At 39.0% G+C, this 23,279-nt stretch overlaps 2 protein-coding genes across 3 annotated transcripts in view; one reads left to right on the forward strand and one right to left on the reverse strand.

Annotated features, from left to right (window-relative positions):
- The first annotated feature begins 51 nt into the window (after window positions 1-51).
- LOC107566317 (INO80 complex subunit D-B-like) lies at window positions 52-9,684 on the forward strand. The gene is given in 11 exon segments (XM_016251732.1): window positions 52-602; window positions 2,635-2,881; window positions 2,964-3,685; window positions 3,772-3,871; window positions 4,346-4,558; window positions 5,633-5,739; window positions 5,929-6,062; window positions 6,151-6,383; window positions 6,459-6,613; window positions 7,574-8,221; window positions 8,224-9,684. Coding segments are annotated over 10 exon segments (2,769 nt in total). The 5' UTR covers window positions 52-602; window positions 2,635-2,663; the 3' UTR covers window positions 8,463-9,684.
- An 8,008-nt stretch (window positions 9,685-17,692) lies between these two features.
- Window positions 17,693-23,279, reverse strand: part of LOC107566319 (G protein-activated inward rectifier potassium channel 1-like) — an 11,292-nt gene continuing 5,705 nt past the window's right edge. For both annotated transcript variants that reach the window (XM_016251735.1, XM_016251734.1), the window contains one exon: window positions 17,693-18,490. In XM_016251735.1, the coding sequence (XP_016107221.1) occupies window positions 17,766-18,490 (725 nt within the window). In that variant the 3' untranslated portion in view covers window positions 17,693-17,765. The remainder of the gene's footprint in view (window positions 18,491-23,279) is intronic.

Here is a 23,279-nt window from a genome sequence, read left to right on the forward strand (position 1 = left end):
AAAGTAGTGGATTATGATGAGTTTGACAACTTTGTATTCATTTTCACAACTATGTCTGCATCATTCTGATATCACTGAAGAGGATTGATAGGGGGCAACCTTAGTCACTTCAAAATCTCTTTACCCCCACTAACACCTGCTTCATAGTTTATATCACAAGCCTTTCGTCTTGATAATATTTATTGATAGCAGGGAAGGGAAAATATGACTGACAAGAATGTTATCTTCGCACGTGAGATTGCACTAAATTTGAAGTCGGTGATGTCATTCCAGGCATGGATGAGACGCGTGAGAGGAGGCTGTCGGAAAAGACTTTGGGGGAGATCCCTCAAACTTAAAATCAATGACTGCGGCTTAAATCAAACTTCACGCTGGTCTGAACACTTCTGACAGCCGGGCACTCAAACGTTCAATCTATAATCTGTGTTTGCGAGATCTGTCATCTTTCTAAAAGCTGACAATGAACATACAAAGTTGAATTCCAAAATGGTTGCAGAGGTTGTTGTTGCACTGTTGGCTGTTGTCATGTCCCCCCAGTGCCTGTAGTTGTGCTGTAAGAAGCCTCGCATCCGATGACTAAACCAACACCCGCTTCTCCTTGTGTACGGCTAGTTTTATTTCAATAATCGACAAAGATGTGCCAGTAGGATTCGTATAAAATTAAATCCACGCGTTAAAAAACTAAATTTGCTAGCGGAAAGCGGTAAGGTAGAGGCGGAAAATCCCCGTTGAAAGTAATAGCCGTCGACCATACGAAAAGATCAGCGTAGCTTGTTTAGCATAGGCCGCAGCGACCGGGGACCCAGCAGCTGCCGGGAAACAACGGACTCAAGCAAAGGCGGAAGCCCGCTTATCACGCACTGCAAGGCGGGTGCCTCGTTACTCGACTCGGGGGATTCGGGAGGTTTCACAGGCCAACGGTAACTACGAATTGCGCAGAAATAAAGGAATACTTGAAGTCACAATGTGTATCTGATATCAGTTTTTCTTGCAAAATTATAACCCCCTGAAACTAATCTAAATATACCCGATAAATAATACTCCGAAACTTTAAAACGTCTCAGGTCGTCGACAACGCGTATTTTCGCTTGACCGGTATTCTGCCTATGATCGGTCCCGAGTCTCTTCCGCGCTTAAACAAATATTCCGACGCCCGTTACAAAGTTTCAAAATGCATTCGAAATATTTGTACGACGCAACAAAGAAATAGATTCTGCCGCGCTGATTCTGATCGTATCTTTCGTGAAAAGATTTAAATTGTTACTTAAGCGCTACACACCCAACTTGTTCAATCCTCGCCTCAAAAGTAACTGATAGTGCTGCCCAAGAACATGATATAGTAGGCGGGTTGTCCACCGTCCCCTTGCGTTTTCAAAGTTGCTTTGCATGTCAAACGTATTGTACTCTGCCCAAACACTTTTACAAGCCATCGTTTTATGATTTAGTGCTTCACCTTCTTAAAGCTCTGCTTACAGAAGCTGTTTTTCTCTTGTGTCATTGATTGCTTAAAATAGGGGCTACTTTTCCTGTTTCCTGTCACTTTAATATTTAATGGTTTGAGCTGTTTATGCTGAACAGCCTACATGCTGCATGCTTTGATGAGTGCTTTGAAATGCAGAGTTCAGATTTGTTCGATGTTAGAGGTGACTGCAACATATATTGAACGCTACTTAAATTCAATGTGACTTGACCTGCAGATAAGCAAGCTTGTCATTATTATGTTCCTGGTTTTATTATAGCTGTTCGACTGTTTTGTATGCATTGCTGAGTGCTAGAAACTCCATGAAGGAGCACAGTAATAATGGAAGAGCTCAGAGCTTTGATTTCTGTGCTCTTCAAATGTCAACTATCATTAGGTCTCTGCAGACTATACAGTTTAGGGCAGCCGCAGGGTAACTGTAGCTGCCTGTAATTGAGATTAATAAAATGAATATTACAGGAAAGACTGGGATTTTAAAACACTAGGCATCATACACTTGCCGACTTTGTAAATGGGTACAGAGAAAAACTTAGCAGCACTGTATACTGAACAACTAAGGATCACCCTATACCTCAAAACACAACAAACCCACCCAGAAACATGTGCCTCGTTGCTCAGAGATGCCTGACAAATCAAAACAGTATGTGTTGTAAAATCGTCTCAAAATATCAAACATGTTTGATATCCTCTAATTGGATAGAATTATAGTCTGAAACAGAGTCTGTTCCATAATAGACTATGTGATTTGCTTTGAAATCTGTCAACGCCGACTGCCCAATATCTGCAGACTGGCTCTGACTTTCGGCAATGAGAGTCAGCTTGTCCAGACTGCAAATTGCGGCAAAAACTTGGGCAAAAGTCACGTAGTGTATTCCAACCCTAAAAGTATAATGCATTTTATGCATGGTAAAAAAGTCAACTCAACAGATACATTTTAAAATATAATTTAAAAAAAGATATATATACATAACATTTATATACATTTGAAATCTAATTAGAATTGTAACTGCGAGGCACACTTTCAGTTTTGAGTAAAAAAAAAAGAAAGAAAATGTTTCATTCAACAGTTGTTGTTCCTGCACTCCAAAAGAAGCTGAATTGACTCAATGCTTTTGTCACACTTTTGTCTCATTCACATAACATTTTTTCATCAGCTAATGTTCCGGAGAGTTCCAGCCCTGGGATGTATGAAGGCAAACACATCCACTACTCGGAGGTGGACCACAAGCCTCTGTGTTCATATAGCCCAAAGCTTTGCAAACAACGCCGGCTCAACGGTTATGCTTTCTGCATCCGCCATGTGCTTGAGGACCGGACCGCTCCTTTCAGACAGTGCGAATATGTAGCCAAGTACAATAGCCAGCGCTGCACCAATCCAATACCCAAGGCTCATGACCGAAAGTAGGTTTTTGGATTAACAATTGGTTAAAGAAAATGATGTGCATGTTTAAAGAATGCTGAAAAAAACCTGTTTATCTTTTAGGTATTGTAATAGTCACCTTCAGGTTATGGGTGTCCTCCCCAAGAAGGAGCGAAAGAAGAAACAAGATACAATAGAGTCTTTGGCCCTCAACATTACCGTTCCATCCCTGGCTCTGAAGACCCACAACGGGCTTGAGCTTTTACCTCCATCCCCACCACCCTCCCTGGCTTGTCTACTCCCCTCTGATCCCTTCGCCTTTTACATGGGGGGGGGGATGTTAAAACCTAGTGGCACATTCCTGAAGAAGCCCCAAGAAAACCAAGCTCTGAACCATAAGCAGAAACAGCAAGATCACCGTGTGGATCCAGCCTTCCCAAACCATTTCAAAACCTCGTCTCTTTCTTCAACTCTTCCACGTCCTTGCCTCCCTCCTCCCCAGACTGGAAGAACCTCACAGACCTCCCCTCGTGCAGAAATCTTACAAACCCCTGCAGTTCGTTCAGGTTCATTATTCAAAACCTCATCAACTCTTCAGGACAGCCGCCAGGGCTCAATAGAAACGACTCCAGCTGATAACAAAATTAAACTGGACCTTAATCATGCTTTTGACAAAAAGGTTGGCTCTGCAGCTTCAGGGACAGCATCGAGCCGTGATGACATACATAGACGTTTAATAAAAATGCACTCAGTTGCCATGCAACAACAAGCTCCATGTTTGCAGAAGTTCCATAGATTGATGGTCCAACACAGGGGCAGGTACCAAGACCTGAACACACATTTAGGTAGGCAATTGTGACCTGAGATTTTGACATTTAACGGTTAATTTAGCTTTAATTTGTTTTCATGACAAACACAGCTTGTGTTCTAGGGCTTGTCTGGTCAGAAGACAGTGAAGAGGAAGATGGAGACTTGGGGAAACTAGTGTCACATCAGTGCCAGAGACTACAAGAGAAGCACTCTGAGGAAAGGTACAGTCATCCATACACCAAACAATGATTGCTAAACTGCAACTTGCTTTACTTCATGGCTTCTTTCTCATGTAATAGAATAATCTATTCTCAAATCAGTATTCCTCCTTTCTCACAACTGGGACAAAAATGGGACAAACATTGAATGGACCTTCAATGAAGGCCCTTTTCCAGGTCTTCTTCAAAAAAGGGATGAATTAAACTAAGAAATATCTTGATTTTTGGTTGTTTTAGCTTATTTTAATGCTTGTTTTGTCTTATTATAAATCATTCAGGAAAAACGTCCTTGATCTGTGACATACATAATCTAAATACAAGTTATGACAACCAACAAACTTGTTTTTTTGAACTTGAGAAGTTCTGTTTTCATATTTCTGGCACTGCATGAATGCTTACACTCTGTGACCCAACAGTGGATTGCAACCCACGGTTTGAAAAGTGCTGATCTAGAGAATTCTCTTTGCCATCTCACAGTGCCAGCAGTTCCCGTGCTGAGCGTTTGGCAGGCTTCTGCTCATACCTGAGACAAAAACACACGCACCTTTGCAGAGAGCAGAGGGGCTTCAGGAGGGAGAGGAGATCCCAGCATACCCTTCGTAAAGCCCTGCTGCAGGCAGCAAGAGAAGAACCTCACCACACTGCACAGCTTATTCAGGAACAATATAAAAAGACCTCCACACCCTCCAGGTAAAAACACACACTTGTGCATTAAGGGTATAAATAAACAATACATCGATATGATGGATATAATGACTAACAATATGATGTATTGCTGCAATCCTAAAGAAATTGCTAATATTTTTTAAGATGCACATTCATTTTATGTATAAATGTTTTTTCAACAACTGGATTGACATTTTGTGTATGTATGTATGTCATAATGGCGATACTAGATTTGCAGAAAGACTTTCTTGACTTGTCATTGTTTCTTTTATTGCACAAGCCACTGATGAGCTCTCATCGCACAAGTGATCATCTCATGTGCAACTTTTTTTTTTTTTTTTCCATTATTTATATTTTTCAAAATTATGAAAAAAAATTTAAATGCATTTTTTTGTTGTAGATTTCCCAATTGAGATACAGGATTTGCATTTTTCCAAAAGAGTTCAATTAATTGCTCATACTGTACTTTGGTTTCTTTTGTGAGTTAATAAAAATGTTACGGCACAAAATAGCACATAATATCTTAATCTAGATATATTAGTTGCATTTATTAGTTGAATCTTATCGAACCATAATCGTATTGTGGAAATTTTTGACATATCAGTAAGTATTATGGTCTTAGAGACTCAATATCAGATCATATTGTGATGAAACACTTATATCATTGCATAAGCCAGTGATGAGTCTTCATCGGACAACTGATGATCTCATGTCTGACTTATTTTGTTCTTGTTTATATATATATAATTTAAGTGATTAAAAAAAAAATAATAATGTTTTTTTTTTTTCTGTAAATGTCTCAAGTGAGATTTTCAGAGAGTTAAATTAAATGTTGAAGTAATATTTTGGTTGCATTTTGAGTTAATACAATATAACTGGTTATGTATAATAGGCACATAATATCTTAATATTGAAATTGCAGGCCCTTGAATTTGATCAAAAGTTTTATAAATATTGTATAACTGGTTAAGAGAATCAATGTCAGATCATATAGTAATGAAACATCTGATTTATACCCCTAATGTGCATTCGATATTCACTTCATTTTGTACGTTTTCATGTTGCAGTAGTGGTTTCCTATGTGTTTTGATTCCACAGCACTGCAGTGCCATTGTCTGGAGATGACTCAGGGTTGTGTTCGGCTGTCGTGAAAGGTGAAAACTGCAGAAATTCAGCCTTACCGTTCACTAGGCACTGCTTTCAGCGTATCCTCTCAAAGTTCTTACTCTTTGAATTAGTCAGAACTCAACTCAGATGTACCCGTAAAACATAAGCTGGCTGCTTTCCGAACAATTTGTCCTGTGACTTTTCAACAAAGCATCTGCTTTGGTGATAGACTAAATTTTTACGATTGTCTGTGTTCCCTGTGTTGTGTCCTTAATGGCACTCTGTAGATATCCTTCAGAACCGTTCACAGCAGCTGTTCTCAAGCTGCACCGCTCGCTTTGCAGATGGAGCTCAGTGTTCCATCCCTGTCTTTGACATCACACACCAGACGCCACTTTGTGATGAGCATGCCAAGAAAATGGTGAGAAACAGAAGACCGTTTCATTGCGTAAAAAACGTTTGCTAGTAACTAATTTAACCTTGTGTCGTGTGCTAATGGTGCTTTACAGGACAATTTCCTTCGAGGTGATATCAGCCGGAGAACGTACCACCACCACCAGCAGATTCAGCGGCACAGACCACTGAAGAAAGCCAAGCCTCCAGCACTCACTAAGAAGCATAAGAAGAAAGGAAAGCGAGGAGCGCCAAGGCGCCCTCAGAAACCCATTCCTCCCGCGCAGCCCCAGGATAACCTGGGATTGCCTTCCATCTTGTGTCTGCCCACTCAGCCCTCTGGCATAAGGTGAGAGCCGAGTGTGTTTGAATGTGTGTATCCGTGTGTCTGTAAGTGTGCACTCATCATCTTTGTGTTTAGCAGGAGCCCTTTAACTCCTGATTTAAGTGCAGATGAATTTCCAGATGACATCAATGACATCAGTGACATTCCACATGACCTGGAGTTGAATCAGGAGGATTTCTCAGATGTTCTTCCTCGACTCCCGGATGACCTGCAGGACTTTGATCTTTTTGAAGGTAATAGTTTTAATGGTAAGATTTTTCAAAAGAAGTGTCCTATGTTCACCAAGGCTGCATTTATTCGATCAAAAATACAGTAATATTGTGTCATATTTTTACAATTTTATTTCAATATATTTTAAAATATAATTTATTCTTGTGATGGAAAAGTTGAATTTTCAGCAGCCACTACTCCAGTCTTCAGTGTCACATGATATTTCAGAAATCATGTTGATTTGATGCTCAGGAAATTTTTTATTATCAATGGTGAAAACAGTTGTGCTGCTTAATATTTTTGTGGAAGCAATGATAGTTTTTTTTAGGATTTTTTGATGAATGGGAATAGGTAGCGTTGTACAATAAGGTTCCATTAGTTAATGTTAATTAATGTATTAACGAACATGAACAAACCATGAACAGTACATTTATTTATTCATCTTTGTTAATATTAATGAAAATACAGTCGTTCATTGTTAGTTCATGTTAGTTCACAGCACATTAACTAATCTTAACAAGCGCAGCTTTTGATTTTAATAATGCATGAGTAAATGTTGAAATTAACTAGATTAATAGATGCTGTATAAGTATCGTTCATGCATGGTTCATGTTAACTAAAGTAGTTAACTAATGAACCTTATTGTGAAGTGTTACCTGAATATCTTAATTGCCACTGCTTTTGATTAGTTCAGTGTGTTCTTTCTGGATAAAAGACTTCTTTTTAAGGCTCCATATTTTAAGGTTTGACTGCAAACATAATAAATAAGATGTCTTTTGCTGTGGGGCTGCAGGAAACACTGGCATATAGTAAAAGTTTGACGTTGGAATTTTAAGAATTGATATCTAATTGGAAAATTTATATTTTTTACCCAGCCTTATATAATATCTGTTTTTATATTGTTTTCTGGTAATACTTCCTTGCTTCGTCGATCTGTTTACAGTAATTTGGTATTCTATAATTCATGTTTGTTTGTCATATAGGCAAGAATAGTGAGCTGTTGCCCACCTCTGAGGAAGCCGAAGAATTGGTTCGCGTTCTGCAGGCCATGGGCTCATACCCAGAATCCCTTGCATGTCTAAGCGGAATGGCTGAGCTTGGTCCCGTAGAAGCGATAGATTGTCGTAGCATGCCGGGGGGAGTCGTGGATCTACTGAGTGGACGACTATCTGCTGAGACTCTCTCCAGCCTGGAGCTGGACCCCAGTCTGCTCCCCACCTCTGAAGATGCTTTCCCCCCATCACCTCCATCACCACAACCCCCTCTCACTCCTCCATCCTCTGTGGGGCAACTCACAGACAGCACATACCCACCGAGACAACCTCATCTCCTAGCGAAGATGGATAATTCCAAAGTGAATCTGAGCAATCTGCTGCTTGGAAAGGATGAGGACATCTCTCATGGCTCCTGGGGCATTCTCGCCCTCTCCCTCAACAACTCCTCTCAATTTCACAGCCTTATTGCCTCGGATGGCCTGCTGATGTCCACAGCCCTCTCAACACCAATGACCCCCGTGTCCCCGGCCCCCTGTCAGCCCAGTTCGGCCCTCTCCGCTTTGCCTCAGACTGTGCCTGTCACTCGCTCCACACCCACATCCTCGCCCTCCTCACCAACATCCCAAACCAAGCACCTTCTCCCCCCACTGTTCAACCACTGTGGGATCCCAGCAGACTTGCAGCCGCACCACAGTACAACGGCGCCACCTATGGACCAGGCCTGAACTGCAGGCAGAACCAATTTGCTACAGTCACAGTGTTCAGGGAACATGTTGCAGGTGATTGTTTTCTCTCCCCCAAATGTCAGGGTCATTCTGTCCATCTTCTCAGTCCTCTGCATCGTTTTCCCTCAACAAGAAAGAACATCAAGCAATAAATTTCCATGTCTGCTTAAAAATAGTTGCTTTTTTTGAAAAGCAAACATAGATGGATTTTAGCCATTAATATCACTTGTATCCTTAAATGCATATTTAATATATTTATAGAGTAGCAGTCTGCACAACTAGTTTTATTGAAAATGTGTGGTAACTGGTGAAAATGTGGTTCTTGCTTAGAGGTAATGGGGACGTTTGTCTGTGGCAAACACAAGGGGAAAGGTGTCATGGTTGTATCACTATTTTGTCCCATGTTATGATTTAAAAACGTATTGTTTTGGCAGATGGTGTTTATGTGCTTTTAGTAGCCGTTAAACTATGGGGTCTTGCTCTGAGTGTAAGTGCCTGCCATAAAAGCTGTGTAACACCTTTATAATCAGTGTATTGCAAATCAACAAAATACACATTGCATTGTCACTAAGTAAAAATCTGTAAATGCACAAAATTTCACTCTTGAAAACATGAAAAGTTGCATTTACTCCCTTGTTTTAAACAAGTAATTACCTTCTCACGTTACCGTAAAGTTACTTGAGGGTGTTAAACTTCGATTCTGAGTGTTCAATGTGCTCCTGTGTAAGGTCTTTAGCTGAAGCGATAGCAGTTGTGGGAAATAAATGGTGTAAAGCTATAGTTATCTTGTTATGGCTTTTAAAGAGAGTAGTTATGATGCCTTTACCCTCATGTCATGCCACGTCTACATTTGCATTTTCCTGTTTATCTTTGTTGCAGATGCTTTTTTACCAAAGTGGCTTACAAGAAAGCCTCTTTTTATGTCCACATCAGAAAATATCTATATATCAGTATATCTAACTGACCAATATAATGAAATTGTGTTTGGGCAGTTAAGCTTTTAAAGAGAACAATGACGTATATCCTTAATTCGGTATCTTTATAAAACGGATAATGGTATAAAATTGTGGTTTGGTAGACTTGCCGTTGTACCAGATAATGCTGCTTTTACCAACAGGCATACTGACAGAAATCCTTGCACACCGAGGGTCGTCTCATATACTTTTTATACGTATTCACTGAATGTATCAAGTCAACGAAAAAGTTTATTATAACCTATTAAAATGGTATGGTCCTCTTTTTTGTGTATTTTTATGTATTGACACGTTTACTTTTTGTTACTTAAGTGCTTGGATGTGGGTGTGTGTGTGTAGACAATGTGTAAGAGAAATTATATTTGTTTTATTTGAAATGTGTGAAATAAAACTGCTATGACCACGACTTTGTGTGCACTCATTATTTCAGTGTGCTGTCAACAGCAATTTGCGAGTTTTATGTTGCAAAGAAGACACTGATAGCACTACAAGACTGCAATATCTGGATTAAACTAAAAAGTACCAGGTACAGAGATGATTCATAAAGCATAGGACCTTTGGCTGGCTTTCTAAACATTGTAATTGCAAACTAGGAGCTGTTAAATTGTAATATTTTAACAACTGATTTAACAGTGGACTTCTACCTTGTCGACGTGAATATTACTTGGAAAAAAGGCAGAGGGCGCCAAAGGAATTATAATGTGGTCTAGTCTTCTGCAATGAGGATATTAGAGATTGGGAATTTTGATTCATCCCAGTGACTCAAATCTTTTGTTAGTTAACAAAAAAGATTAGTTTGTTCTGTGCTGACTATATTATATCCTTTTATCAAATAAACAAATGTATTTTTGTCTGTTGAATGATTTCCTCAACCAATGCGTTAAAATGTGGACCGAAACGAGTCTTATTAATTATTACTATTAAAATGTGCATGTCTACACTATGGAATTCGAGAAATGACCACAAAGAAGAACTATTTTTGTTTCATTTTGTCGACTTTTAGAGTAGGCTACACAAACGAGGTGCCGTAGTTTCGTTCACGAACGAAATGTCCTTCATTCAGTTCCGAACGAGCTGACCTTGTTCCATTCCGTTCCCATTCTCGTTCAGAGAACAACTAATCGTTCGGTCAAGGGGTGTATGTATTCGTTCAGCAGGTCAAACCGTCAATCTTGAGGCGTAGGGGCGAGCTTTTTTTAATGGGGCACGAGCCCCAGACAGTTAAATATTACTGATAAATAAATATCATCATTATTATTATATGATATCCATTACACCGACCTGACAATAATTTCCCCTTGTATTTAAAGGGGTCATATGATGCTACTAAAAAGAACATTATTTTGTGTATTTGGTGTAATGAAATGTGTTTATGCGGTTTAAAGTAAAAAAAAAACTATTTTCCACATACTGTACATTATTGTTTCTCCTCTATGCCCCGCCTTTTTGAAACGCGTCGATTTTTACAAAGCTCATCGGTCTGAAAAGCGAGGTGTGCTGTGATTGGCCAGCTATCCAGTGCGTTGTGATTGGCCGAATACCTCAAGCGTGTGACGGAAATGTTACGCCCCTCACATACTGTTGATGCCGTGTCCGGCCGGAGCTACGAGACAAAAACATTAAAACCCATTATAATGACTTAAACTGTCTTTTTACGCTTTGCGTTGCATCGCGCCGCGTAAACATAAAACCATGTCTGCATTTGTGATCGGAGAAATGACAAACAACAAGCACTACTCTACACTGTTCAAAACTCGCGTTTGAATCATCAGTGGCAAATCCTTTAAATGAAAAGGTACTTACAGACCGTGAGTCAGAACTGCCGGCATTTTAGTCTAACGTTACATCTGGATATTTGGGTTAAACTGTTCTGGAATGGTGTTGTAAATACAACTTAACCACTGATTTGTAGTCGTGTCCTCTTTTGGAAGACCAAACAAAGTAGTTTCGCTTTCACAACGAAAAACACAGCGGCCTAGCGTGAGGGGAAGCCCCAGCTTAGCATGATCTAAGAGAACGGCGCAGCCGGCGGATCCAACGAATGAGTGGCAACCACATGTGACGACCCCGGGCTGGACTCCACTTCGTCCACGGTGAAAGTTGATGTATTCCCTCAGCGACCAGCACAGATCAGCTCTAGGCATGACGAAGCGGATATCGTCCTCTTTTGGAAGACCAAACAAAGTAGTTTTGCTTTCACAACGAAGCACACAGCGTCTTCAGGACATGGCTGCAGTGTCAACAAAACTACAGCGAGACTAAAAGTTACGCCTTCTTTCTTTGCGTGAACATTTGGGTGGCGTTATGCAAATCTTCCCACATAGTGAGGTAGATATGTGGGGGCGTGTTAGAACGAGCCGTTTTAGGTAGGTGTGGCTGACTCTGAACTTTTATAAAGAATATCTCTTTGGATTTGAGACTGTAGTCTTTGCAACTTTACAGATCTTCTTTATGCACCAAGAGCTTGTAACACTCCAAAGAGAAAGGAAAAACTGAAATCGCATCTGACCCCTTTAAGCAATGATGCCCTGTTTAGAATCAGAACTAAATGCAGGGGTGGCGAATGAATCACTCTTTTAATCATTCAAACGACTTGAAAAAGAAATGGTTCGCGATTCAGTTTGATTCATTCGGGTAGTTCATTCACGCAGCCGTTTCTCACACATAACAAGAAGAAAAAAAAGATTTATAACCATAAAAGTATGAATAAAAAAGATATATGGGGACACTTTTTGACCGACAGGGGGCAGCAGGCTGTTAGGCTAGAAACGCTGTTAAAACGGTTCGTTCGAAACTACAGACTCGTTCAAGAATGAAATGCTGCTAGTGTAAGAGAAAGGAAAAACTGAAATCGCATCTGACCCCTTTAAGCAATGATGCCCTGTTTAGAATCAGAACTAAATGCAGGGGTGGCGAATGAATCACTCTTTTAATCATTCAAACAACTTGAAAAAGAAATGGTTCGCGATTCAGTTTGATTCATTCGGGTAGTTCATTCACGCAGCCGTTTCTCACACAAAACAAGAAGAAAAAAAATATTTATAACCATAAAAGTATGAATAAAAAAGATATATGGGGACACTTTTTGACCGACAGGGGGGCAGCAGGCTGTTAGGCTAGAAACGCTGTTAAAACGTTCAAGAATGAAATGCTGCTAGTGTACAGTGTTGGGGAAAGTTACTTTTAAAAGTAATGCATTACAATATGTGAAAAAGTAACTAATTACGTTACTTAGTTACTTTTTATGAAAAGTAATGCGTTACGTTACTTTTGCTTTACTTTTAAATCTGGACAGGGCTTGCTTGTTTTTTTAAAATAAAAAAGTTATATTTTTGCCAAATATAAAAGCCTTTTCACGCCAAAAGTGAAATGAATAAGCCTCAGGCTGAAGGGAAAGTAAATTTACGTCCGTACAGTAGAATGCAGAAGAAGAAATATCAACACACTTCAGCAATAAAAAAGACACACAAATGTTTGTCTAGAGTAATTTGTGCTTATTAGTACGGTTGAACTGGATCATCGAAGGTCAGAAGCAAAGACATTGGTTAATAGAATGGGATTAAATACATAAAGGATATTTGTGTTGTTTAACATTTAATTATTGCAGGTTTGCATCATATTCTGAGATGTATTCATTTTGAGGAATACTGAATCTGTGTTTTTTTTTTGTGAGTGAGATATCCTCCTGAGAACCAGAAATAAAAAGCTTTGTGTATTTAGTATTTTTTCATGTCATTACATTGTTTAGAGCATAAGAAAAAAATGGTAAAATAACATTTTTGAAAAATTATATTTTATTCCTAAGTTATGATATGTCCTCTGTAGAGGACACCAGGACTCAGTTTTTCTAAAAATAAAATGACAAGAGTAGACATGAAAAGGCTTAAACAATGGGAATTTTTTTTTTAAATCGCCAATCAATTTTTAGGTTTCAGGATTTTTTTATACCTAACTTTGTTTAAGGATGGTTATCAACTATGTTATAAAATATATAACAAAATTATTTGATAAACTATTTTGCTTTATGCAATATGTGTGGAAAAATTCCATAAACTGGTTTTCCCATTAAGCACAATGTTATCTATACACTGTATCTAATTTGCATATTAAAGTGCTGTTGGGACAGCATGTTGAAAAAAGAAGTGTAATAATGGGAGTAGTCATTGGCCAGATTTTCATAATAATATCTAATATTTCATAAGAATATTGATACATAATTTGTTTTCCTATTCAATTCTTTTGTCTCCCAAAATGTATAATAAACATGATTTTAGTCCTGGTGTCCTCTACAGTGGACATGTATGAAATGATGTCCTGTTTCATAACAGAAGCTCATATTTTGATTTGAAACCCCGTAACATTTTCCTGAGATGTTGATTTATGACAAACAATTTGAAAATGAATCAGATTTAAATTATAATTACAAAATATTATCATATTTCCATAACGATGTACAATTTTATCACTAAATTAATGTCAGCCATTTTTAAAAACCAAGGAGAGGGAGTGGTGATGGTGAAACATCCAATCATTTTGCATCTCTGGAAAGCACTGAATGTGCTCTGTACAGGACATCCAGACGTACAACTGTGACATGTGAGGTCTCAGAGAAATTCACTCAAATATAATGTCCACTACAGAGGCAAAAACTCCATAGCTGGGTCTCAGGAGGATAATGCATATTCTTATTTATTTTAGAACTACAGTTACATCTTCTGATTTCTCTCAACATGGGGACAGGAGAGCTGTCAGTCAATAAATTGGGGGGAAAAAGTAACTTGCGTTGCTTATTTTAAAAAGCAACTCAGATATTCTCTTGTAAATTAAAAAGTAATGCGTTGCTTTACTAGTTACTTGAAAAAAAGTAATCTGATTACGTAACTCACGTTACTTGTAATGCGTTACCCCCAACACTGCTAGTGTATATGACAAGTTGGAGTGAAATACATGATTCTGTCTGATATAGCAGAGTGAAATACGAAACGAGGTATTCTGTGTATCTTCCAACCGCTCGAAATGAGTCTGCACGTGTAACATGAAACAAGCGTTTAAGGATGACGACGGTACTGCTCATAATGATAGTGCTGATGCAAATCTATTTCCCTTCATCGCACCGCTAAGAGGGGCGCGAGGATGCTCCTCCGCGCGAGCCCGGGGCTCTGGCGTTACCTAGCAACGGCCCCCATACTGTACTCCCGCTCCAAGTGCCTGGCTGGCTGCCTTCAACTCCGGTGCTGTTTCTATTTCTGTTGTAGCGTTGTAGTCGCCGTCTGCTAAAACATTCATAGCACAGTCCTCTTAGCATGTGGCTTCTTCGGTAATGTTTCAGTTTGAAGCACTACCCTACCCAACGCGCCGCAGAGTGATACTGACAAATGGCGCGTCAAATGATGGGTGACAGACCAGTTAATCACGGGCTGCCGTCTCTGGGGACGCGCTGATTGGATGTTATTATGGCCAGTGACACGACAACTGCGACCTCATGCACAGACGTGTTTCCCACATAACAATTGTTAAAGCAGGTGGCGAGAAAATGTGATAACGGCGGTTTCTCTCACGCTTTTGGTGAGGGGAACAAGCAGAGCTGAAGAGGGAGGAAGAGGATGGAGAGACTGGCCGAGGGAAATGGCAGTTGCATAAACTGTCACAGTGATGAGATTTTATCATTATGGCTCCAGATATTATGCCAGGGCTGCCGTTAGGCCATGACAAGGTTTAACGCCCCCATGATTCCACATGAACAGCTTCTACAAGCGCAATCGTGTGGAAGTATCAAAGTGGTCCAGTGCACACTGGTGCATCGCACGTATCTGTTAGCGTCAAGGCCTGTTGACCTGCAGGCACCGAGGTAAACACATTTCACAATGCCTCAGAAAATGGATTGTCCTTAACACCCACACAGTTCTTTCAGTCCAACAACCAAATGTTTTATTTTTTAGCTGTTCATCATCCTCTTCGTTGCTGTTGTTATAGGCTAGCCAAAGTGTGGGTTCACGTCTTGTGAATTGCTAATATTTTGACGAGACCTCTTTTCAAAAAACTGAGACCTGTAACCTTTTTAATAAGTTTAAAGGGATAATCCATGAATGAAAATTCGATCATCATTTACTCACCCTCATGTCGTTCCAAACCTGGACATTTTTAAAAAGCAGCTGAAAACTCACTTGTTCAAACTTGCTTTTGTCTAATCTGTTCTTTTAATGATGTCTATTTTTAATCAGTTTTTTTTTTATTTTGATGTAAAGCACTTTGTGACACTTGCTCTTGAAAGGTGCTATAGAAATAAACTTACTGTATGACGTTTTTCTTCTTCTGTGGAACATTAAAGAAGATATTTTGAAGAATGTTGGTAACCAGACAGTCTCGGTACCCATTGACTTCCATTATATGGACAAAAATAGAATGAAAGTCGGTGAGAACCAAAACTGTTTGGTTACCAACATTCTTCAGAGTATCTTCGTTTTAAGAGTCTATTAAACCATTGATATTAGTTGCTTTTTATATATGTGAGTGTTATGGATCACTGCAAATTGTGTCTGGTACACTATGAACAATGTGAACAGATGTATTTTGTGTATTTAGAGGCACTATGGATCTTTTTACAGCTGGGAACTGATTGCAAGAAGAATTGATTCTTCGATTCTGACGTGAAACGAGGGCCGACTCCCAAGGTTTGAAGTCTGCAGAAGATTTATTCTATTCAACACTAATAGCACTCTAATATTCAACTAATTTGATGTTGGAATAAATCTAATTCAGATTATCAATTGTTCACCAGTTAAGTCAGTTCACTCTGTGTAGTCCCATTTTAACTTAACCCATCAGATTTTTGACACTAGTAGTAACTTTCAAGTGTTAAATTGAATGGATGATCTGCCACAAACTGTCTCAAGTGCATCACCCGGATACAACAAGCTGGTAAATGGCACACTTTCTCTGAAACACACCTCAGAACAGACAGCACATTGTCCCTGTCCCTGCAGGGAATATCCACACGGCTAGAGCATCCTGTTCCTACAATTTGATGCTGCCCTCACGTCCATCCAGCCCTTAAGCCATTATTTATCTGTGGCAAGTGCCATCCTGTGCCAACCTCAAGATTTATATAAAGTGGCCCTGGACAGGACCCTTTTTGTCCTGTGTGAATTAAATTAAACAGTTAAATTGCTATTGAACTGGGAAGTATAAGATTTCTACTTTGATCTGCTATGTACCTAATGCAAACCAGTAAACACGTACAGTTGACCCAGACGTCTGGAGATTCTTACCACCTTTAAAACAGCAAAGATTTGACCGGGAGGTTGTTAAAGGATTTGCCTTTGTTTATCTATAATTAATGAGTAAGAGCCTTTCCCCATCTATTCCATCATCAAAGTAGTTCATTTTAAATGAGAGGGATTTAATTTTCACCATCGGAGAGCAGAAACAATTTAGGAACTCATTAATGGTTATTTGAAAGTACATTAATTTAGCTAATCTTATATAGGATGGGATTAGATCGCTAAGTATGGAACTGATGAAATGAAATAAGGAGCGTTTGACATCGGGCTGCAGGGGAAAATAAATTAAAAGGGATGGCAGGTTCTGAGAGCTCTCTGAAGAGACGAGCAGGTCACAGCAATAATGCTCTTTAAGCGGAGCAGGTTGACATTCACAAACCCCTTCTTTTTATCTGAATCTGACATTTAGTGACAAGATAATATTCTCTCTGAATTTCACCAGCTTCCTTTTAACACACACACACACACACACTTTTATAATTAGCTTCCTGCTGATAGAAGTTCAGGATATTGGTCCCCTGTGGAGAGGTAATGTGTTAATGTTTCTTAGGGAAGTTGTATCGAGGGATTCATTTAAGGTGAACTGCGTGGAGCCCCTGCAGCTTGTATATCTAACTTAACTCTCATGCAGATTTCACATCGTCTCTTTCACACTTCACACCTACATTTCATTTTGTTCTGAAAGGTGAAGCAAATAAATGTATCAGATGCAAGTTGACTTTTGCAGTTATAACTTGGGAAATGCTTTACGGTACAATGTTTTGCATAGCCACTGGGGTACATGAAAAGGACAAACCTGCCCATTTGTAACAGAAAAAAAGCTTTATTATTCAACTTAAGTGTTATAAATAATAAATCATGATAAATAAATGAAAGCTCACGTGACCTTTTACTAGGCCGACGTCTGTGTTTTTGTGGCACTTGTCCGTTTCATTAAATATGAATGAAGAGTAGGTTTTTTAAAATTCAGTTGTTATTATCTGAACAGTTATTAAGCATGTGGAAAAGTTACATACTGCAATGATGATTAAAAGCAGGCAAACTTTTTTCTTTTTTCTAAATTTAGCTTTCTCTGCACAGAAAATGTTCTTTCATAGAATTCGAATAGAAGATTGCTATAAGTATAGATTGTCCCTTTTACTCAATTTCAATTTCAGAGGAGGTAAATGGGCAAAACGTGTATACATATATAGAAATCAGTTCATTTTAAACTCAAGCCCGTGAACCTCTCCGAATTCATTTTTCTCAGTTTGGGAGGCAGATGACCATCCATTCGTCCTCCGATTCCGACTCCACCCACCCCGACCCCTCCAGCCAACCTTTGCAGTTTCGGCGGCAGATCTGTCACTGATTGGCTGATGTGTTCAGCCCCGCCCACCAAGCCCAGCTTGGGAGCCAGTCTGTCCTCATTGAGGCTCAGCCCAGCACTGATTGGCTGAAGCCTCTCTTCTGCCACGCCCGGAGCCGAGCTGATTCGCTGGAGTTTGACGGGCAGGTCACCCAGATTGTAGGTGATCTCCGAACTCATGCGCAGAAGCTTGCGGGGCATTCCGTCCCGGATGGGGGCCTCCCGTCCCGTAAGCTTCTGAAGTTTGGCAGGCATTTTGGTGGTTGGCATGGGGGTTGTTATATTGATGGAGCCAGTTTCTGCATCGCTCTGAAGTTCCAGACCTTCAAGAGTGCTGCTGCCCTCCGTCACCCCACCTGCGCTGTGGCACAGAGAGGGCGCCGTCAGAGGCGAGGACAGGAGCAAACTTTCCTCTTGTTCTTTAACGCTGTGTGGAGGTGTGGGAACCTCAAAAGTGCCATGAAACTGCGAATAGTCGACCTTGAAGAAACCCTCCTCCAGGGAAATTACCGGGAAGAATCGGTGACCCCACAGAACCTCATCCTCTGTGTACGATGTACGAGCCTGGCATGTCATACCTAGAACAATACAAGAAACAAATGAATTAAACAAAGTGCGAATGAAGGGGATGGTGCAGCTCATTAAGAAGAATCTTCATAAAGCTTTGTGCAATAGCAAATCTGTTTCAGAGGAGTGTACTGTGCAACAATGGTTGGGTGACTAAAACTAATAGATGCATTACTGACGGTGTGCGCACGCGCACGCACGCACGCACACACACACACACGAGCGCATTTACTGTTGAGCAACACCCACGGGAACGTCTGTTCACGGTCCATTTGGTTGCATGAAAACAAGAGCTTTATCTGTGGGAAATTCATTAGATCTGTGTATCACCCACACCAGCGAACATCCCTCCTTAATTAAAGCATGCAAAGCCTCAACTATAAAGAGCTCATTTTATGAAGCCCCTAACAAGCAAACAGATTTGCAACACGGCGTTCTACATCAGTCAATAGCAAGGAATCTAAGATAAGACAATTGCCAATTGAAAAGCAACACCACGCTTGAACGCAGAGTACTCTTGATGACACAAGAAAGGCGCGTTTTTCTTCCATCTGCAATTGCGAAGACGGTTCCTTGAAAACCAGCATCCGTATCGCCATGTCTCCATGCAGGAGTGTGGTTCTGTGTCTACCTCTGTGCCTCAGTGCAGTAGGGGCCAGAGGAGAGGAGATTTGAGATGTTTGCAGGAGAGATACTGTTGAGGACTTCGAGCCGACAAATTTCATTTCTGCGTTTGGGAGGAACGTTCGCACACATTAGCTTCCACCAGAAAAAAAATGGTACCGCTACACTCCAACATCTGACAGTTATTAGAACAATTTATATTTCCAAAAGGGATAATCTGTTTCTATGGTGACCGTCATCAAGTGTTCGGTTCCATTGCCACAGAGGTGCTCTGCCTGACCTGTTTCTGTCATCTCTGTCATTGCTCCCTCTCCGTCATTTTGCCCTACTCGCTCCACATTCCCTCCTGTCCATTTTAGAGTCTCTTCCTAACACACCTATAGCACTAACCATCATTATCATCACGACTCCCTCTCCATCCCTATCTCACACTCTCCCTGTTCTCTCTCTCTGTGGTGTGAGATAACAGTAAACTCTACTATCTGGCTGCTCTGAACAGTAATTGACCATGCAGCTGGGCCCAATTCTCTCCTGTATCTCGCTGACACACAGTGTGTGGTCCTGAGGGGATGAAGCAGTGCCTCCCTTTTGATTTAGTGAGACCCCTTGGGACGGTTGCACCGAGCTGCCCTGTTTACTCGCACTGCTGAAAGCACAAGAAATAAAACTGGAATTCTCAAACCACAAGCCAAGATCTAAAAATAAAAAGTCAATGAATAATGCAAATACATTTCTCTTCCAAGCATAAATGGTTAATATTCCACGCTACTCACTGTAACTGAATCTAGCCCAGTGTTATTTTAGTATAATTTATTTTAGTATCATTACTATTATATTTGGCTTTTTTTACTATTATTTACTATACTACAATACTATATTATGTACTATATATACTATTATATATGTTTTTATTAATAGTTTGATTTATTTTTTATTTTTCATTTTAATTTTAGTTAACGTTTTTTGGTCATTTTTAAAAAAATATGTCTATATAGTTTTTATTATTTTTTATTCCAGTTTTAGTTACTTTAGTACATAAATAAAACTAAATGAAAATGAGTTTCTTGGGCAACTAGCTGAAATTAAACAGGTTTTTAGAAAATATTTTATTTTAAGTTAGTTTATTTTTTTTTAAAAGGAACAAAAAAGTTTTTAGTTTTAAATAACTATTTCTATGGTCTAACTATTTCGACATGGTCTAACCACCATTATGTTGACCTGGACAGTTTAGTGACAATAACTGCCTAATCAGGCATCTGATAAAATGTAACAAAAAAAGCACTCACAGATGCTACAATCATTCAGTAAATAATACTCTTCAATAGGATTTATCTTAATTAAATTATATTTAAATGTTTAAACTGTTCTGTCACACAGAGGCTTAAAGAGAAGTATATCGAAATTGTTTGCAACCACAATCTTAGCGTCAGGCAAATCTGTGTCATGTTCTTTTGTCAAAACACAAACAATCTTGAATCTCATTATATTTTTTTGTGTAGGGAAACTAGTTTGGGGGAAAAGCCATGAAGTTTGTAATTGAAAATTGGAGAAAGAACCCTTTAAGATGTAATTTGCATGACAGGGAGAAGTGATTGGAAACTCTCAACACTGCAAAAAAAAAAAAATTCATATATTTGTTTAATTCACCAAAATATCTATACTTAAAACAAGAAACATTTATTTGAGAACTAAAATCAGCATAAGGTATTCAAACTTAAAGGAATGTATTTCGAACATTTTATCTAGAAAAATAACTCCGATCTACTTCTGAGTGATATTTCAACAAGTTTTTGACAATTTTTTTCCAAGCAGTGACAGTTATAGATAACTGAACATTCTTGTTTGAGGAAATTTGTAATAAATAAATAAATAAAAAACCCTCTGAGATGCAGTCTTTTGCTGTGGGCTTGTATCAAACAATGCTTTAATCATAAATCTAGTTTTATAGTCTTAATTCATCATGTCATTACCAGCATTTCTGCAGCTCAGCTGGTAGAACAATGTTACAATGCTGAGGTCAAATGTTTGATTCCCTGGAAACACATCAACTGATAAAATATATCTCAAAAGTGCTTTTGTTTAAGATTATATATCTTTAAGAATTTACATCTCAAGGTTATTACATCATTTGAAGATGCAAATTACAAAAGACTGAATGACAAACACTATAAATGTAATGCAGTTTTTTTTTTTTTTTTTACAAAAATTACTTAATATTCAAAACATTATTATTTCTTGTGGCTATAATTATGTTAGCTTCAAGTAATTTTTCTTAACACGTTCTGTTTTTGCTCAGCATCAGGAATATTTTTGCTATATTTCAGAGACACATTTTTGTAGTGTAATGTGAAAAGCTGTAAATAATTTGAGAGATGTGAATGCTGGCACAGCTGTCATATTTATCTCTGAGGGCAATGGATGGCTCAGGGCTGTTCCTCTGAGACTCCTTGGCCTTGAAGTCGCTGCCTCTCTGCTTGAAGGAAATTAATGTATTAATGTCTAAATCTTCCTCCTGCCACATTGTGAGAATCATATAGAGGAGACTGGGATTAGTTGTCACACTTGTTACTCCAGAGTCCATTTCTGTATAGGAAAGTGCCTTACATTTTCAGCTACAAAAAGGCTATTTCCTCCGCGATTGTCCAAGAAGAAAGATACAGTTCGCTGAACACACTTTTAGTGACAACATGCTCTAATAGCAGTGCTGGGGTACAAAAATGTACCTTTAGGTATATAACCTAAAGGAGTATCCTTAAAGGCACATCTTTGTACCTTTTTATCCCTAAAAGTAACGTAATCGTATATTTTACTACTCATATGCATCTTTTAGGGGTAGATAAGTTACAAAGTTGACCTTTTAAGGGTACTGCATCAGTGATACGCTGTTGCACCTCTACAATTTTTGCAAATTGTTTTTCAGACGTGTGCGCCGTTATCATACCTGCCTTTTAAAAGCCTATTACTGCCTATTTAATGGCTCTTCAGGTACATTTTGAAAATACAACAATTCATGAAACATCAAAAATATAATAGGTAACACACTATTAAAACTATCAAGCCATTGTTTTTGCCAGCAGATTGAATTGTAATTGGAATATTTTTAAACAGAGCATATTTGACAAGCTGCTGACCTGATGCTCACGAAAAAAAAAATCCTTTTGGTTTAAACCTACTTTGATTATATAGATTACCTTTTATCTTAATTTATGCCCCTGTAGTTTTATGTTGCGTCCTTTTACAGAAATGCAGCTATTACAGAAATTTGAAATCACAAAAAAATAATAACTCCAATTAAAGGAATAATTCACCCAAAAATGAACATTTCCCAAATAAAAGTAGTGACTCTCAGGCCACCCAAGATATAGATTATTTTGTTTCTTCAACGGAACACATTTGGAGAAATCTGAAACGACATATTAAAACAATTACCCTACTGAGAGGTAGCCCTTGTGACAACTAGCCCCGGTATTCCTCTATGTGAAATATGAGCTTTCATAGACAGAGACGTGTCTAAACAAAGACTTTAATCCTGAAGATTAGAACTGAAGGACACAAGAACGCCCACACACATACACACGTGCATAACAAATTTGTGCTGCATTCCCACATGCACATGTTATAAACCTAGCCATAATTACAGGACATAATTAAAAATGTCTAAGTCATTATTTGATCATTTTGATAATAAAGCAGTAATTAGCATTTGATTTGTGAGGCTGATAAAAACAAATTTCGTCTCCATACTTCAGACAGCCGGTGAGACTTTACTGTATGGAGACCGCTTTAGAAGGGGCCGATTTAGTTGCTATGGAAACTGATTCACAATGGGGAGAACAGACTGCTGACTAACTGTACATAATTCTGATTTTTTTCCTTTTCCTTTCTTTTTTTACCCACAAAGCCCTTGACTTTCTGCAGGTGGAATATTCAGATGTGCCATCAATAAGGAAGACCAGACAGCATATATGATTTTCTTGATTATGTTAATTAAATCGAACCATGGAAACATGCGATTCTGAATCTGATTGAATATGTGCATACAAACATGTACGCTGCAGAGATTTTCCGCTGTTGCTTGTTCGAATGCGGTTTCTTACTGTAAGTGTGTGCTGTCTTGTATATGTATGGATTGATGAGTTTGACGCTGCAGGGTGAGAAAGTAAAGGTGAGCTGTGA

The sequence above is a fragment of the Sinocyclocheilus grahami genome, unplaced genomic scaffold (genome assembly GCF_001515645.1).
Source record: "Sinocyclocheilus grahami isolate Dianchi unplaced genomic scaffold, SAMN03320097.WGS_v1.1 scaffold1069.1, whole genome shotgun sequence".
Taxonomy (NCBI): domain Eukaryota; kingdom Metazoa; phylum Chordata; class Actinopteri; order Cypriniformes; family Cyprinidae; genus Sinocyclocheilus; species Sinocyclocheilus grahami.